General features: G+C 41.5%; 1 protein-coding gene across 5 annotated transcripts in view; it reads left to right on the top strand.

Annotated features, from left to right (window-relative positions):
• Positions 1-18,611, top strand: part of ZNF236 (zinc finger protein 236) — a 160,793-nt gene that overhangs the window by 95,419 nt on the left and 46,763 nt on the right. For all 5 annotated transcript variants that reach the window (XR_013408317.1, XR_013408318.1, XM_028837782.2 and 2 more), the window contains 6 exons: positions 4,197-4,479; positions 7,465-7,568; positions 9,710-10,075; positions 12,262-12,407; positions 12,502-12,742; positions 13,150-13,329. Coding sequence is in view for 3 of the 5 variants with exons in the window: in XM_028837782.2 (XP_028693615.2) it covers positions 4,197-4,479; positions 7,465-7,568; positions 9,710-10,075; positions 12,262-12,407; positions 12,502-12,742; positions 13,150-13,329 (1,320 nt within the window). In the remaining 2 variants the exon portion in view is untranslated. The remainder of the gene's footprint in view (positions 1-4,196; positions 4,480-7,464; positions 7,569-9,709; positions 10,076-12,261; positions 12,408-12,501; positions 12,743-13,149; positions 13,330-18,611) is intronic.

Raw genomic sequence — 18,611 nt, 5'->3', positions numbered from 1 at the left:
CACAAATCACCGTGAGTATTTTAACCTGGCTATGTACAGATTAAGTTCAGTAGCTCCCTGAGTTTTTAATAGTTAATTTTATTTTCTGATTAGGAAAGCCGTACATGCTCTTGGAAGAAAAATTCAGAGGCGCAATGAAGAAAACATCTGCTCTTACAAATCACCACACGCTGAATGAGCATTCGCTCTCACACTGTGCTCTTCCTTTCATGCTTACGTGCACATGTTGTTAGAGACTTTAATGCTTTTTAACAAATATGGTATCTTGCTCTAAATAGTGTTGTAGCGTGCTTAATTTTCCATCTACTAAAGTTTATTATAGGCATATTTAATTTACTGAACACAGATCTACATCAGCTCAGATGACTCCATGGAATTCCATCATATTTTATTATATAATTTTCTGTTGATGGATTGATGGATGTGTAGCTAGTATCTGGTCTTTCATGAAATGGTAATGGTAGCATTTATGGAGTACTGTGGTAGCATTTATGGAGTACTGTAACCTTGGCAAAACCTGTGCTTACCATTACATTGTCTCATGTAATAGACACAACACACTGCATAGTTAGAGGGATTAATCTCATTTTGTACACCAGCCAGCAAAACATTAGACAAGTTAATTCTCCCAAGTCCCATACCAAGCGGAAAGATCCTAAGTATTATTTTTGTGATTATACTTTTTGTGCTTATAAGAGACACCTTCTTTTTAGTAAGTTCCACAATGAAATTACAGAGTTAAGAATGGAGCAGCCGGGCGCGGTGGCTCAAGCCTGTCATCCCAGCACTTTGGGAGGCCGAGACGGGCGGATCACGAGGTCAGGAGATCGAGACCATCCTGGCTAACACGGTGAAACCCCGTCTCTACTAAAAAAATACAAAAAAACTAGCCGGGCGTGGTGGCGGGCGCCTGTAGTCCCAGCTACTCGGGAGGCTGAGGCAGGAGAATGGCGTGAACCCGGGAGGCGGAGCTTGCAGTGAGCTGAGATCCGGCCACTGCACTCCAGCCTGGGCGACAGAGCGAGACTCCGTCTCAAAAAAAAAAAAAAAAAAAGAATGGAGCACATTTTATATTTTGACACATTGTGCCAGCACACAGATTGCCGTTTTAAAATCCATGTTAGTTCTGATACTCTTGGAGGTCATGGCTGGTCTGAGTGTATATGTGGGCCTGGGCTCTTGCCTATGCTGCAGCCATCCTGTCCTGGCACAGTTGGTATGCAATGTTGTCAGTGAATCTTGTGTCAGTGGCTGTGTGGAGACAGGGCTGCTAAATGGGGACTGTCATCAGAGGTCAGACCTGCTGGTGGCCTATCATCCTCTCTCAAGGTACTGCCCTCTCTGTCTGCTTTGCCACCATCTGACCGAAAGATCACAGTGAGACCGTCCGGGGTCCCCGGTGGGTTATGGTAGTCTACCTTTCTCTTCTGTTTTGAGGAATAAGTCTGTAAAACTTTAGCCTAAACTCCCTCAAAGTAACAAAAACTGTGACTTAACCATGGCCAGAGCCACTGTGCACCTCATTTCTTTAGTAGATAATTCTGGAATAAAAGTTTCTGACCTGTTATACTGAGATAGTTCAAACTCTTTAGTCCGATGATACTTACTAAAGCCTTTCTTTCCATTTTAAAAATTCTGTCATTAGATTTCATAAAGTATAAAAAGAAAATGGCCCTTTCCTTCAAATGAGTTAAAGGCTATGGGACATACAGGCATTATTTCTAGAACCCTGTCATTTGGAGCGTGTTAATTTATCAGCCAAATACAAATAATCTCTAAGCCTCTTTACATATTCCTTCCTGTCAATTAATAAAGCTTCTAATGCTACTGAATTCTAGCATCAATTTGGGGGTTCTGTTTGGGCTTCATCTCACTGCTACATATTTATTTAGATTCACCTTTATATGTGTTATGTTCCTTGGATCATTGTGGGGGAAACTGCAGAAGAACTCTTGTCCATAGGAGAAAAGTCACGTGTTAAATTGCATTGTTTTGCCCAAACCTAGAGACTTAGATAGGGGTTAAATTCCCTCACATTTATTGCGACGTTAGCCTGCTTCTAACACTTGCTGTCTGTTTCATGCTGTCTGTCTATCGTGCTTAATTTTGTTGTTCTGTCTCTCTCCAGCCTGTGCTATACTGATTGTGTTCTCAGTTCCTTAAAGAATGTTAACAGAGTTACCTTCTTATTTCCTCATGAGTGTTGGTGGGGCTGCTATCTATAAACTACCCTCAGATCATTCCAAGCTTTATTGGTATAATGTGGAATTTTAGTTTGCTGTATCTTTTTCTGGAATTTCTGTGAGATGGACATTGAGTCCACTGGCTTTATCTTCCATGACTTTCTCCCTCAACCCACACCCTCGCTGTCGTTTGCTCCCCTCTCTATCTTCTTCCCCCCCGCACCCATCTCATCTTTTTTTCCTTTTATATGGTAAGAAAAATTATCTAGTTGGTTTTTAAATTTACTTATTTGGTGAATTAATCACTGTTCACTTGGCAATTCAGTGTTTCTGTTGAGTTGTAAGTTTTTTTCAGTCAGTCGTACAATAATGACTTCCCTGCTCCCAGCCAAACTTTTTTTCCTCTCTATTATTCTTTTTTTAATCATTTGGAATGCATCCTTATTTTTCATTTAGGAATGAATACTTACGCGTATAGTTCTCTTTCAGTATCAGCTGAAGATTGGTTCCTCAACTCCTGAGGACACCAAAATCTGCAGATGCTGAAGTTCCTGATACCAAACAGCGTAGTATCTGCATGTAACCTACACACATCCTCTTGTATACTTTAAACCATATCTAGATCACTTATAATACCGAATATAATATAAATGCTATGTAAATAGTTTGGGGTTCTTTGAGAGACAGGGTCTCACTCTGTCACCTAGGCGGGAGTACAATAGCTTAATGGTAATTCACTGCAGCCTTGAACTCCTGGGTTCAAGCAATCCTCCCACCTCAGGCTCCTGAGTAGCTGGGGCTACAGGTTCACCACTATGCCTGGCTAATTAAAAAAAAAATTTTTTTGTAGAGACGGGATCTTGCTCTGTTGCCTAGGCGGTCTTGAACTTCTGTGCCAAGCCCCAACTTGGCCTCCCAATGTGCTGGGGCTACAGGTGTGTGCCACCATGCCTGTTTAATTTTTAAATTTTTGGTAAAGATGGAGTCTTGGTGTGTGACTCAGGCTGGTCTCACACTCCTGGCCTGAAGCAATCTTTCCATCTCAGCTTCCCAAAGCAGTGGGATTACAGGCGTGAGTCACTGCACCTGGTTGTAAATAGCCATCATAGTGTATTGTTTATTGAATAATAACAAGAGAAAAAATATCTGTATTTTCTAACTGCAGTTGGTTGAATCTATGGATGTGGAAGGCACAGATACAGAGGGCCAACCATATATATTTTTAAAGTTTTATTTTCTTCTTTATAGTAATTGTTTTTAGTTGGGGACCATTTGCTAATTTATTAATTTGGTCTCCCATTTTTGGGCTTCTGGTTTTTAAAAATCCCAGGGTAATTCATTTTTTGCCCTTATGAATAAATTAATATCTGTATTTATGAATACCAGTAGCTTGTGTGGACACTATCAGCCTCAAAGCTTACTCCTGAATTTGCAGGGAGGGGTAGAAGCAGGTCTTTAATCCGAGCATCTTCCTAATGTTGGTCATCGCTCTCCTAAGGGAAGCCCTTGACTTGGTTTTTTTTGGTTACATAATATTTGTACATATTTATGACGCACATGTGATAATTTGTTTCAATAACAGAATGTGGAATGATCAAATCAGAGTACTTGGGGTATTCATCACCTTAAGTATTTATCAGTTTCTAAGTATGGGAACGTTTCAAGTTCTCTCCTGTAGCTGCTTGGAAATATACATTGTTTTTAACTGTATCATCCTACTCTGCTATCAAACATTAGAGCTTATTCCTTCTATCTAAGTGGATGTTTTCACCTCCTCACCAACCTCTGTTCATCCTCCGCCCCCTACTTCCCAGTACACTTGGCTGTTTTCTTTCCGTGACCTAAGTTTCTCAATAGAGGTGGGAAAATATAGCAACTCTCTACCATCATAAAAATAGCTTGGTTGAGTTATTGATTTTCATTACGTACATACCTACTTAGTTTTAATTGTTTTGCTAATAACCTAAGTTTTCTTCATTAGATTTTTGATCCCTTTTCCTTGATTTTGTTTAGACATTTGTATGGAGGAGGAGGAAGAACATTCTGACAGAAATGCATCACGGAAGTCTCGTCCTGAGGTCATCACTTTCACAGAGGAGGAGACAGCCCAGTTAGCCAAGATCCGGCCGCAGGAGAGCGCCACGGTGTCGGAGAAGGTCCTGGTGCAGTCCGCGGCAGAAAAGGACCGCATCAGCGAGCTGAGGGACAAGCAGGCAGAGCTGCAGGACGAGCCCAAGCATGCCAACTGCTGCACATACTGCCCCAAGAGCTTCAAGAAGCCCAGCGACCTGGTGAGGTGAGGGCATGGCTACGCTGCGCGGGTTCTGCTCTGAAGACTGGAGGTGCAGGCAGCTGCTCCTTTGGTGACTTTCACTGCAGCAGGGCCATTAGTTTCTCAACCCGGTGTCACCTGAGTGATGGCAGCTTGCTTACTAGAGTGTATGGTTTTAAGCTTGAATGACTTCTCTGTAGTAAGCTCATTCAGAATATTAATTAGACAGTCTGTTTTCAGCTGTGCACGGTGGCTCACACCTGTAATCCCAGCACTTTGGGAGGCCGAGGCAGGAGGATCACCTGAGGTTGGGAGTTTGAGACCAGCCTGACCAACAGGGAGAAACCCAGTCTCTACTAAAAAATATAAAATTAGCTGGGCGCAGTGGTGGGTGCCTGTAATCCCAGCTACTCAGGAGCCTGAGACAGGAGAATCGCTTGAACCCAAGAGGTGGAGGTTGCAGTGAGCTGAGATCATGCCATTGCACTCCAGCCTGGGCAACAAGAATGAAACTCCATCTCAAAAAAAAAAAAAAAGAAAGTCTGTTTTCTCTGTAGATTGCTTATGCTTATTTCTGTATGGTTGTCATAGTAGTAAACAATGAAAACAAATCTGTCCATTGAGGAAGGCAGGGCTCTAAGTTTTTTGGACAGGCAGAAGAGCAGCAGGCGCCCTCCCGCCTGACGCCTGCCAGTCAGTGTGAGGAGCCGGACACAATCACGTGACAGGAGGGAGACTCACTGGCAACTGGCCAAACAGCAGTGGCTGATACATGAGATCGAGTTTAGCAGAACCATGAAGAATCTGGAAACCAAGACCCATGGTAAAGAACAGAAGGGGCTCTCAGAATGTCCTTCCTTTCTGGAGAAAGGAAGACCAAAGTATCAGTGTTCTCCTAAAGAATCAGAAGAGTTTCTGTATATAAGGGGGATGCTTATGTTTTGCTCTAGGAGATAGAACTAATTATTCAGCAACTTAGTAAAACAAACTGCAAAGATTTCAATATTGCAGGATGTTTCAGAAAACCAAAGAGGGTGTGTTCCTTGTACTCTTTATTCTACAGAGGGCAGCAGCAGGTGCTGCAGGGAAAGGGTAGGTGGTTTCAAGGAACTGCTGGGTTGGCAGTGCCACCCTAGTGAGCACACACCTTGACTGCTGGCCTTTGTGTTTTGACCACAGCAGGACGGCGGGGTGTGTTCAGCTAGAGAGTGACAATGAGGGAGGTGACTGGAGAAGGAAGAGCGCCCAGGTCCCACTGGGTGGTGCAGCCACAGGACCCTCGTTAAGCCATGTAGTGAAGTTCCAGGGTAGAATCTAAGTTGATGGTGTGATCTGAGGTTGGGAATAAGACATAGAAAGTTAAACTAAGGAGAGCAGGAGCTAAGGGGTTCTGATGGAAACTTGGGATGTTTATAAGAAGGAGTCCAGTCTGGCCAGCAGTTGTATGTGGCCTAGAGGAACTCGTGAACTAACCGATAGAGAGAGAGTTTTCCAGTAGGGGTTAGTGGTGGAGTCATAGATGAGAAAGTCAGGTCTGGCAAGGGTGTCACATGGAGGTGTTGAGACAGCAGTTTGTGACCTGCCTGTGGGTGGGGCGTGCCAGCCAATTAGCAGAGACAAGATGCCACCAAGGCGACATGAAGTGCTAAACGTGTCTCCATCGACTGTAGCTAAAGACCAGAAGAGTGGGACGTTCTTTTTTTTTTTTTTTTTTTTTTTGAGGCAGAGTCTCGCTCTGTCGCCCAGGCTGGAGTTCAGCGGCGTGATCTCGGCTCACTGCTAACTCCGAGAGCGGGACATTCTTATAGCTGCGTTTTCTTCTTCTTGTCCTAGCCTTCATTTTAAAAAAGTTCAAGGTTCAGACTCCCAGTGAGTAAATGTGATGATAAACAAAAAACGGTACTGAAGGGTGTCCTATTCTCCAGAGATAACCACTGTTAACAGTTTTTTAAGTATTTTTTTTTTCAGAAATGTCTGGACATATACCAATGTTAAGTTGTACGATTCTGGTTTTTAAAATTTTACATGTCAGTGAATCATAGATATTTTTCTTTGTCAGTATCTATAAACCTATTTCATTCTTTTTAATGGCAATGCAGGGTTCTGTCACATGGGCATACCAAATTAATTTTACCAGACCCCTCCTGACGAACACTGAGTTTCCATGTGTGATGACTGGCAGGGTGCTGCCGTGATTGTCTTCTGTGAGCCTGTGTGCCTCTGATGGCTCAGTGAGGGTAGAGTCTGGCAAAGGCCACCAGAGGGCCTCGTGCCTCTGTCCTTCAGAGACTCCGAGTGCCTGGTTTACAGCTCCAGCCAACAGGATGCCATTTTCATCTGCTCTTCTTTGGTTCTAAGTGTGGTTGAACAGCTTTGCATATGTTTTTAGACTGTTTGTATTTCTTCTGTAAGCTCTGCGCATTGCTCACTTTTCTACTCTGATATTGTTTGGGATTTCCTGCTGATTTGTCAGAGTTCTTGGGTTTTTTAAGGAAATTGTTTTCTTTCTTTTTTTGAGACAGTCTCACTTTGTCGCCCAGGCTGAAGTGCAGTGGCGTGATCAGGGCTCACTACAACCTCTGCCTCTTGGGTTCAAGCGATTCTCCTGTCTTAGCCTCCTGAGTAGCTGGGATTACAGGCGCCTGCCACCACGGCCCGCTAATTTTTGTATTTTCAGTAGAGACGGGATTTTACCATGTTGGCCAGATTGGTCTCGAACTCCCTACCTCAGATGATCTGCCCGCCTCAACCTCCCACAGTGTCGGGATTACAGGCGTGAGCCACTGCTCCCCTCCCTACAGAAATTATCTCTATTATTATTTGTCTTGCAAATATTTTCATTGTTATTTGGATTTGTTTATTGTATTTTTTGTTTGGAGTGAAGCTTAAAGTTTTTCTTGGCCAAACGTAATCAAAACGTCGTAACACCTAATTTTAATTTATATAGTTATAAATTTCAAATCATGAAGTTGTTTGTCAATGCGTCTATAATTAACGCTTTTTGGATAGGCATGTTCGAATCCATACTGGAGAAAAGCCATACAAATGTGATGAATGTGGAAAGAGTTTTACTGTGAAATCCACTCTCGATTGCCATGTGAAGACTCACACAGGTAAGGAGCACATTCCTGTGTCATTGCTAGAGATCTTAGGATAGCATTTCGTATGTTTTGTTCCTATGTATTTTGCATACATAATACTTTCCAAATTAGAAAGCTTAAAAATGAAGCACCATGAAGAAAGTGATATGAAAGATTTTTTTATTCGTGACACAGGGAAAGCTGTCCAAATGACAATTTCCCAAAAATGGGAATTCCATCTTGCAGACATTGCCCCTTTCCATTTCCTGTTCTGTCTTCCATGACAGCTGCTTTTTTACACTAAGCACTTTGTTTAGCTTTTGTTTTTAGTGGATGTAAACTTGTTTTTACTCAGTTGGAAAAAAAGTATTAGGTCTCAAAAGTTACATTTTTCTTAAAAATTGTCATGTATTCTTACTCATGCCTAAATAACTTTGTTAAAAAGATTACCTCTTAGTCTCATTTAAGCCAAAGAGATTTAGTATGTTGAGGTTTTGTAAAACCTGGCACTTAGCAAATCTGATGGCAGTTATCATTTCATAATTATTTTTATGTGGGGGGAAAATCTTGCAAAGGGAGAAGTGAATGTCCAGTATTCCTGGCCTTTTTCTCATCTTCATCTCGTCTGCGCCTTTGCTTCTGGAATTCTGCACAGTGCATCCTAGCGGTGGTGAGGCCGGCTCTGCCTCTGCCTGCTTGGGAATCCTGTAGTCCTCCTGTGAGCTCTGTGGTCCTAGACAAGGTTCTCCTCTCAGCCACAGGTTTCTCCTGCAGAAGATGGGGCTAATAGTTGTACCTCTGTCTTTGGGAGTTCAGACATTTAAATAGCTTTAAGTATTAAGACACTTAAATAGCTGGGAAAAGTGTTTGGCCTTTGGTAAACGCTCAGGAATGGATTGGCCTGTGGTAAACGCACAGTGAATGCAGAGCTGTTGTTATAATGATTCATAGAATTACGATTATCAGACCAATTTATATTCTTCATTGTTGGTTATAAGCAGAATTCAACCAACAAGAACAAATGGACTTTCACACATTTACCTGACCCTGTGATTCTTTTCTGATGGGTTAATATTTGGAGCTGGATAAACAGATCCCTGAGCTTGTTTATATGACTGTCCTGTGTGCAGTTTTTCTGTTGTTTCTTTAGGCTCCCTGTATTTGTCTGTCTTGTGTAATGCAATGAACTGTTTGCGGATATGGAGGGCCCGGCCTCATTTACCTTTGCGCCCCCAGGCCTAGGGCATGGCCTGTCATGCAGCAGGTGCCCAGTGACATCCACGATGACTTGGTACACGCTGCTTCATCATTTCCTTGGTTTTGGAGTTCAGTGTAGGCTATGTGGATAAGGACTAGAAATAGAAGTCTCGGGATAAATACCTTTTAGTTCCTCTTTCTCCATTCTGAAGTAGAGGTGTGATTTCTGAGGAACCCAGGGTGGCATTGGGATAGTAGATTGCTCTAGTCCCTTTGTGGATCCTAGTGTGCGCCATGCTGTAAAAATTAGCGTTTGTTCCTGGACCAGTAAAGGGGAAAAACCAGCCAGGAAGTTTTTCAGCTCCCAGAGGCTCTTGGAGGGTGGAGCCTGTGCTCGTGGTGCTCTGAGCCTTCGTGGCCTTTGATATACCCAGTAATCATGAAAAGAGCCTCAGGAACTAGATACATGATACTAGGCACACAGCTCTTTGACCCTAGAATAGAACTTTCCTTTGCACATTCTCCCATGTGATGCCTACCTGTGCTGGCATTTTGGTCGCTCCTGTTTGGCAGAAGAGAAGATAGAGAGATGCTGAGATGTTAAAGTACCATTTGTAAAATTAAAGAAAAGTGACAGTAATTCAGAGCTGGGCTGTTAAGTCATACCACCCATTAGCTTCTGATAAATATAAATCAAATATTCCAATCAAGGTTCAGAATAACGCAGTGGTTTAGAAACACTATAAAGCTCAAAGGGTTGTGAAAATGCTGAGTTCAAATTGTAAATAATATACTGTTAAATTCCTGCAACAATTGCCTGTGACATCCATAACATCTTATAGGTGAAAGGGATTCTCATTAAAGCACTTCCATCCACTGATTCAACATATTTACATCCAGATTGACAGCTGAGTGGGGTGGGTGTGAGTGTCGCGGCTGCCATCGCCTCTGCTGATTCTTGGCTGGGCTTTTCTCAGGTCAGAAGCTCTTCAGCTGTCACGTCTGCAGCAACGCCTTCTCCACGAAGGGAAGTCTGAAGGTCCACATGCGTCTGCACACGGGAGCCAAGCCCTTCAAATGCCCGCACTGTGAGCTGCGTTTCCGTACCTCGGGTAGAAGGAAGACACACATGCAGTTTCATTATAAACCAGACCCAAAGAAGGCCAGAAAGCCTGTGACTCGAAGCTCGTCGGAAGGATTGCAGCCCGTAAACCTCCTCAACTCCTCCTCTACTGACCCTAATGTGTTTATCATGAACAACTCTGTTCTAACAGGACAGTTTGATCAGAATCTGCTGCAACCAGGACTGGTGGGCCAAGCTATTCTCCCTGCCTCCGTGTCAGGTAAACACTGAGCCGGGGGAATGGGAACGGCACAGTGATTGAACTGTTCTGCGCTGCTTCTGTCTGTTCCCACAGTAGAAGAGACGTTGTTTACCGTAGCACCATGTTTCCCTTCTTTGAGCCTTTCCCTTATGAGGCATTTGGAAAAATGGGAATTCCATCTTGCAGACATTGCCCCTTTCCATTTCCTGTTCTGTCTTCCATGACAGCTGCTTTTTTACACTAAGCACTTTGTTTAGCTTTTGTTTTTAGTGGATGTAAACTTGTTTTTACTCAGTTGGCAGTCTCATAAATTTAGGAGGGAGAAGTGTAATTTCTAAATACTCATTAGCATTGGTTTTGATACAGTGCCGTTTTCCATTTGTTCTTGGGTCACATAGTGCTTGAGAAGTGTGACGTTTTAGCTAGTTGTGTTGACTTGTGTACCTGCCAGTAAATGCAGCAGTTGTACATGGCAGTCAGATGTCCAGTGTGCCCTTCTTTCTGTTTCTGTGACTCACGGCACCATTGCAGCCTGATCACCACTCAGTAGTAGTGGTTGTTTTGAACCTTTGGCTAATCGGTAGAATCTTTTTCAGCTACTTTTCTGATATATTTAAAGTGGGTAATGAGAGTGTCTATTTCACAGAGTTGTTCTGGGGTGATTAGACAGTGTATGTGTATATGGTAGAAAGTAGGTTTCTGGGGTGATTAGACAGTGTCTGTGAATGGTATAAAGTGTGTCTATTTCACAGAGTTGCTCTGGGATGATTAGACAGTGTATGTGTATATGGTATAAAGTAGGTTTCTGGGGTGATTAGATAGTGTATGTGTATATGGTATAGAGTAGATTTCTGGGATGATTAGACAGTGTATGTGTGTATATGGTATAAAGTAGGTTTCTGGGATGATTAGACAGTGTATGTGTATGGTATAGAGTAGATTTCTGGGATGATTAGACAGTGTATGTGTGTATACGGTATAAAGTAGGTTTCTGGGATGATTAGACAGTGTATGTGTATGGTATAGAGTAGGTTTCTGGGATGATTAGACAGTGTATGTGTGTATATGGTGTAAAGTAGATTTCTGGGATGATTAGACAGTGTATGTGTGTATATGGTATAAAGTAGGTTTCTGGGATGATTAGACAGTGTATGTGTATATGGTATAAAGTAGGTTTCTGGGATGATTAGACAGTGTATGTGTATGGTATAGAGTAGATTTCTGGGGTGATTAGACAGTGTATGTGTATATGGTGTAAAGTAGATTTCTGGGATGATTAGACAGTGTATGTGTGTATATGGTATAAAGTAGTTTTCTGGGGTGATTAGACAGTGTATGTGTATGGTATAGAGTAGGTTTCTGGGATGATTAGACAGTGTATGTGTATATGGTATAAAGGAGGTTTCTGGGGTGATTAGACATTGTGTGTATATATGTTATAATGGGTGATTAGACAGTGTATGTGTGTATATGGTATAAAGTAGGTTTCTGGGGTGATTAGACAGTGTATGTGTATGGTATAGAGTAGATTTCTGGGGTGATTAGACAGTGTATGTGTATATGGTGTAAAGTAGATTTCTGGGATGATTAGACAGTGTATGTGTGTATATGGTATAAAGTAGGTTTCTGGGGTGATTAGACAGTGTATGTGTATGGTATAGAGTAGGTTTCTGGGATGATTAGACAGTGTATGTGTATATGGTATAAAGGAGGTTTCTGGGGTGATTAGACATTGTGTGTATATATGTTATAATGGGTGATTAGACAGTGTATGTGTGTATATGGTAGAAAGTAGGTTTCTGGGATGATTAGACAGTGTGTGTGTATATGGTATAAAATAGGTTTCTGGAGTGATTAGACAGTGTGTGTATACAGTATATAGGGTGATTAGACAGTGTGTGTGTATATGGTATAAATGGTGATTAGATAGTGTGTGCGTATGGTATAAAGGGTAATTAGACACTATGTGTGTATATGGTATAAAGACTGATTAGACAATGTATGTGTGTATATGGTATAAAGCGTGATTAGACAGCATATGTGTGTATATGGTATAAAGTAGGTGTTGGTATTCCACAACAAGATTGTATTGACATAATGTGTACAACTTATGTATTTAAAAATCCCTATGTAAAAAATGAATTACTTTAGTTTTAAGAAGCATTCACAATATTCGTTCATTCCCTTTCTCTTTCTCTGGCCAGCTGGGGGTGACCTGACTGTGTCTCTGACAGATGGGAGCCTGGCTACCCTAGAAGGCATCCAGTTACAGTTGGCTGCTAACTTGGTTGGACCAAATGTACAGATTTCTGGAATCGATGCTGCCAGCATTAATAACATTACATTGCAGGTATGACATCTTCCATGGTCTCCTGTGCTGTAATTCTCTTGGCATCACACAGAAGCATGAAGTTTTCATTACAAGTACCTGTGCTGCTTTTCAGATTGATCCGAGCATTCTGCAGCAGACGCTACAGCAGGGCAACCTGTTGGCTCAGCAGCTCACGGGGGAGCCTGGCCTGGCCTCACAGAACAGCTCTCTCCAGACGTCGGACAGCACGGTCCCTGCCAGTGTTGTCATCCAGCCCATCTCAGGCCTGTCCTTACAGCCCACAGTGACCTCTGCAAACCTGACCATAGGCCCACTGTCTGAGCAGGATTCAGTGCTGACCACTAACAGCAGTGGTAAGAGCCACTCACTTTTGCTTATTTTGACAGCTGGAGTTTCAGTTTCTTGCTTGCGATCATATATTTGATTTTAGGATGTTATGATGTCATTTTCTTCTCTTTGTGGAAGACAATAAATCAAATGTCTTGAGAATAAAATAAACTTTTCTTATAATTAATGATATGTGTTTAGTATATGCTCTTAATTACTGCTACCTTCATTTAATTACTCTTTTCATACTGGCTTCATTTCATCGCAAGGCTTTCTTTTTAGATGAAGGAATTAGAGATGACTGATGCTTTGTTTTATATCTTTCTCTCATTGAAATATTTAATAACAGTTTAACTAAATATTTTTAATATAAAAACAGGGGAAATTGATTTTTTTGAAGCTCAACTTTGTTTTGCTTTGTAATGACAATCAGGGACCCAAGACCTCACTCAAGTGATGACTTCGCAAGGTCTGGTGTCCCCCTCCGGCGGTCCCCACGAGATCACCTTGACCATCAACAACTCCAGCCTGAGCCAGGTCCTGGCACAGGCCGCTGGGCCCACTGCCACATCTTCCTCGGGGTCTCCACAGGAAATTACCCTGACTATCTCCGGTTAGTAAGTTATTATTTTAAACATCCTTTCACCCTGCAATTTAAGTACTGTATATCTTACTATCTCTTTTCCTACAGTACTCTGCTGTGCATAAAGCTTGTGCTCAATACGTATTTGTAATTTATGGGAGAAGTTGAAGTTTAGTGAAAATAATGTGTTCTAATTCAGATCTGGTACCAGAAATGAAAAATTATAGTTTCTCATGTCATTTCCAGTTTGAGTACAGTCAGTTATTTAATTCATTCATTTATTGACTCATTTTTAGAGAATAAGTTATTTTTGTTTGGCAAAGAGCAGAAAGCATAGCTTTGTGGTTCTCACTCATGCTTCATGAAACTGGTATAAACTTTACATTAGGGCGTTATAGATCCCCATGGCCCTCTCTTTACCGTATGTCTTCAGAATTCTACTAGGATTATACAGAAAAATTGAAACATTGGAGAACATTGAAAAATAGATAAACGGGTAGGAAATACCCTTTGGCAGTAAAGCCCACCTAAAGTTGGCAATCTAATTCTCTCCACCAGTCACCAGGCTGACTCATTCCCTGTTTCAGGGCTAGGCTGCTCATATTCTGACTTTTCTCCTTGTGTGCCTTCCTTGGTCCTTACGTATCATTAATTCCCATAGCGTGTTCGGATCTCAGTGAGCATTGAACATATTTTCCTGGTGTGCTTCGCTCTCGTGACTCTTAACTATAAACTCTCTGTATTAACTAAGAGTCATTTGTTAATTCAACAACTTTTATAGCCCTTACTAAGTATTAGATATTATTTTAGTAACGTCCACAGATATTAACTCATTCAATATTAACTTATTTAAGACTCATAACCTGATGATGCTGTTAACAAAGACGTTTTGCTAGGAATCAAAACACCTCCGTGGAGATCTGAGGTGACAGAGGGAAGCAGCCCCACTTCCTGAAACACAGCTGTGGAGAAGGACAGCATTCTAGATGGACTCAACCGTGAAGGGCAGCATTTCTGCTGTTTCAGAGATATTTCTGCAGAAATTAATTTCAGAACTGAAAGAAAAGGTATTCATAAGAAAACCAGAAGCTTTCTTTTTCAGGAAGATGTCTTTATTTCTTTTAATATTTTAGTGAGAAATTTGAGGAACTATTTTTAGGTACAGCTTTTCTTTTGAATGAAATGCAGTGGTTTTTAGATGCTGTTGGAAAGCGAAAATTAACATTGAATTTTATATAATTCAGTAACCTTCTTCCTTTTAAAATTATATTTATATCTGAAGGAAAGCTGTTTGGTTGATCCAGTTAACTTTCTCGAATACACTTAGTATAAGAAGCATTGTGCCAGGTCCTATCAAAACCACATAGTGCGTGGTTCTTGCTCAGAGTTAAGAAAATGTATTCTTCAGTTTGTGGATTGTGCCTCTGTTCTTCCTGTGTTTTATTATTGGCCATTTGGTTATTTTGTTAGTATATTTGAAAGTGTAGATGAATATAACTATTTTTTTAAGAATTTGGGCCGGGTGCGGTGGCTCAAGCCTGTAATCCCAGCACTTTGGGAGGCCGAGACGAGCGGATCACGAGATCAGGAGATCGAGACCATCCTGACTAACACGGTGAAACCCCGTCTCTACTAAAAAATACAAAAAACTAGCCAGGCGAGGTGGCAGGCGCCTGTAGTCCCAGCTACTCGGGAGGCTGAGGCAGGAGAATGGCGTAAACCTGGGAGGCGGAGCTTGCAGTGAGCTGAGATCCGGCCACTGCACTCCAGCCTGGGCGACAGAGCAAGACTCCGTCTCAAAAAAAAAACCAAAAAACAAAAAACAAAAGAATTTGGCTTCTAGGAGAAAACCTTAAATGAGTTAATGAAATAAGTTTGGTTTCAACTTTGGGCTTAAGATTGTTTTTTCTGACTTATTATGATGGATAATGATAATTGACTATACAATTCCTTATCCCATTTTGAAAGGGCTGCAAAAAGCATTTAATTTATGGTAACCTGTTAAAAGCATCTAGATATTCCATAGAAATTTTCAAAGATTTCGTAGTATGTTCTTTTTTCCATTAACACATAGGATTATAAATGCATGCAAGTACTAGAGAATGCACATATCACTTCAGCTAAGTTTTGCAGACTTTAGGCAGTTCATGAGTCCTGGCATTCAGAAGAAGGTTATACGTTGAGTAAAAGGCAAAGGCAGTCCTTTGCCTCCCGGAATTACCCTGTCCAGATACAATGAAAGTCCTTGTACCTGATGTTTTCAAAAGCCCAGTTATTAATAAAAAGGTATATAAAATTTGGGAACCAAACAAGTGACACCTGCGTACTTTGGAGATTTATCCCTGGATCTTTTGAATATGGGTTTGCTCAGGTGATAATACATTTTCTACTTTTTAAAATTTTTGCCTGTACTCATGTTCATCATGCAGTTTCATTTCCTGTTTCTACTTCTTCAGCGTGGCGTGAGAATGTAGGTCACTATAAAGCAATCATAGTGCAGTATACTTTTGTCTTTTGAATCTTTTTCTCTCGGATTTTGTGTAGTTGTCTTGCCTACGCCTATTTTGACAGCAGAATGTTTAAAGTATCTTCTGTTTACCGGGTCTTTCCAAGGCATTCAATTTGGTTTCCATTGGAATTCCAACAGGATTTTTATTCGCATATTCATTTCTAGTTGCCATACTATATGATTTCATTATATCATTACAGTAGCTGATGAAGCTAGCATTAGTGGGTTTTGAATCAAGCAAATGTGTTTTAGTAGGAATGTATTGCAGGCATGTTAGTGTGTACTTGAGAGCATTCAGAACACACAGGATAGGAACACAGCACACGGGAAACTGCAGCATCACGGGCTCGGCAAGCCTGCCCAGTGGAGGGCAGGGAGGGGAGATTCTGTTATTGCTTGCTGATGCCCCTCAGATCCTTTTAACATGCTTTTGCTGTACCTGGGCTGTGCACTATATTTGGAAATATTTTCAATTCATTGACAGTTTTATTCAACAAAGTCTGTGATTTTTAGGGCCTAAATACTGAGTTAAAGTAGAACTCATAAGAAGTATTTTTAAAATACTTCACAGCTTAAAAAGTGTGAACAAATACTGTCATTTAGGGAAATGCATTTTTGTGGTTTCATTTTCGTTTTTCCATAAATTTTACTGAATTGAAAATGAAAGCTTTGAGGATACAATTGTATGTTTAACATACTTGCCAATACGCATCTGAGAATGTTGTTTTCAGGTATCACAATATTAATTTCCGTTTAGGTCAAGAACTTATTCAACACAATTCTAAAGGAAATAGTGAACTGTTAATAAACAGGAGCATAAGATTGTTAGCACCTGAAGTCAATAATCTACAGGTGCTACCCTAACAATAAGCAATGATCAGCTTCTCTCACAGAGTATAACATTGAACTCTTCAGGTATGCCGCACAAGAGTTAGCCAAGAGAGACATTATAAGAGGTCATAGCTGAAGAGCTCAGCCCACAGTAACTGAGGAGGTAAACTGTCCTGTAGCACGACAGGTATGTCAGCATCATTCTTTGTCACATGGAGTACCATTCTGTAAGGATTAGTGGCTTATGTCTAATTCTAGGATACAAAATTCTCTCTAATGTTACCAACCAATCGATAATGTTACTTTTTAAGTCATGAAAGTAAATTATTTTATTCAACTGTACAAAGCATCATATATTTATATGTTATCATGTTAATAACTCCATGTACAAAGCTGTCCCTTTCTAACCCAGCACTGGAAGTCTCTTACTCAGCTCATTACTTCTGCCCTCCAGTGAGAATTTTCTGACACCAGCTGAAAATAGAATAGAAAAATGGAAAGGAGGCAGCTTTCTAATATTTTAAAGCATACAATTTTATGGAAAATAAACATATTAGTATCGGCAAAAACTGCAATTACTTTTGCACCAACGTAATAAATGAGCTCACATGAGATAATGACAGTTTTGTAAGTAACCATTAACAGTTTAGGATAACACACCTATCTCATTCTTTTCACCTTGTAGAGATTGCGTTCACTTCCTAGCCTTGTTATTTTCCAACTATGTATATCACTTTGTGAGGAAAAAAAACTAATCTTCAGATATGTTTGTACCCAAAAGCTAGTCCTTTTTTCATGCTTAATTCTTAATTGAAACGACCTCTTGTCCAGTAGTTCATTTATTCCATAAAAGATTATAGTGTCTGCTGTGTGGTAAGAATTGCGCGAAATCTGGGAATATAACTCTGGACAGGTCAGAGGTGGTCCTGCGTTCTGGATCTTAGAAACAAGTGGAGTGCAGACATTTTTTGAAGAATCCACAAGTGACTGTAAAATTACAGCTGTAACCATATATAAAGGAGAGCTGATGGTGCAGAGAGCACATGTCACAGGGGGTGGCCCTGCGACTTCTTTGAGGACGTCCTGGCTGAGCTGAGAGAGGGGCTTGAGAGTGGGGCAGCTTTTCTCCCCATGCCAGCTGCTCGACTTTGCATGACCTGTGGTGGCCTTTAGCTGAAGCAAGGAGGTGTGGATATTTTAATGCCTGGAAGATCCAAAATATATGATGTATTGTTGAAGTTACATAGCAAATGTTTTTCTCCTGTTTTCTAAACCTCATAGTTTGTGGTTTTTAAAGGATCAGGCAGTGTGTTCTTCTCATCTCTAGAATTGTAATCCTGGGCTGTGAGTTCATCACCTTTCCCCCGCTGCCTGGTTCATGTTGCAGTGTGAAGACGTGCTGCTTGTGTGTGGGCCGAAGCGAGCGGTGGTCGCTCGTGGTGCAGGGCTCTGGGTGAGATGTCTGGATTCACGCCCCGCTAGCTGGCCTCACTGAGCAGGAAACTGGCTGTCAGCGGTGCAGCCTCATGTCTTCCTGGAAACTCTGCTCAACATCCTTAGTGAGCCCCTGGCACATTGATGGAGAGACAAGTCAGGTTGTAGAGGTTTCGGTTTGAGTGGAGTGGTTTGTGCTTCTTGGTGATCCTGGATGTTTGCAGGTGCAGCAGATTGCTTGACTCAGAATTGGGGATGTTCTGACCGAAGGGAGAAGTTGGGTGGAATGAGGGCGCATGCACTCCAGGGCTCTGCTCTGGCTGCCCGCATTTCTTTAAACTCCTGCGATCTGGCTAGTTCGGTAGTAAGTGCTGTACCTATAAATTCACCTCCACAGACACATGTTGAAAGTATCACACCAGCATCTCACACGCAGGTGAGGGTCCTCTCAGGGCAGGCGAGCTGTCCTCAGTCAGTGGGTGCAAGGCTCCCACATGTTATGCAACGGATATTTCTGTACAGACAGCAACATACCCAC

Source organism: Macaca mulatta, chromosome 18, assembly GCF_049350105.2.
Source record: "Macaca mulatta isolate MMU2019108-1 chromosome 18, T2T-MMU8v2.0, whole genome shotgun sequence".
Classification (NCBI taxonomy): domain Eukaryota; kingdom Metazoa; phylum Chordata; class Mammalia; order Primates; family Cercopithecidae; genus Macaca; species Macaca mulatta.
This window is presented reverse-complemented; position numbering and strand designations above follow the sequence as displayed.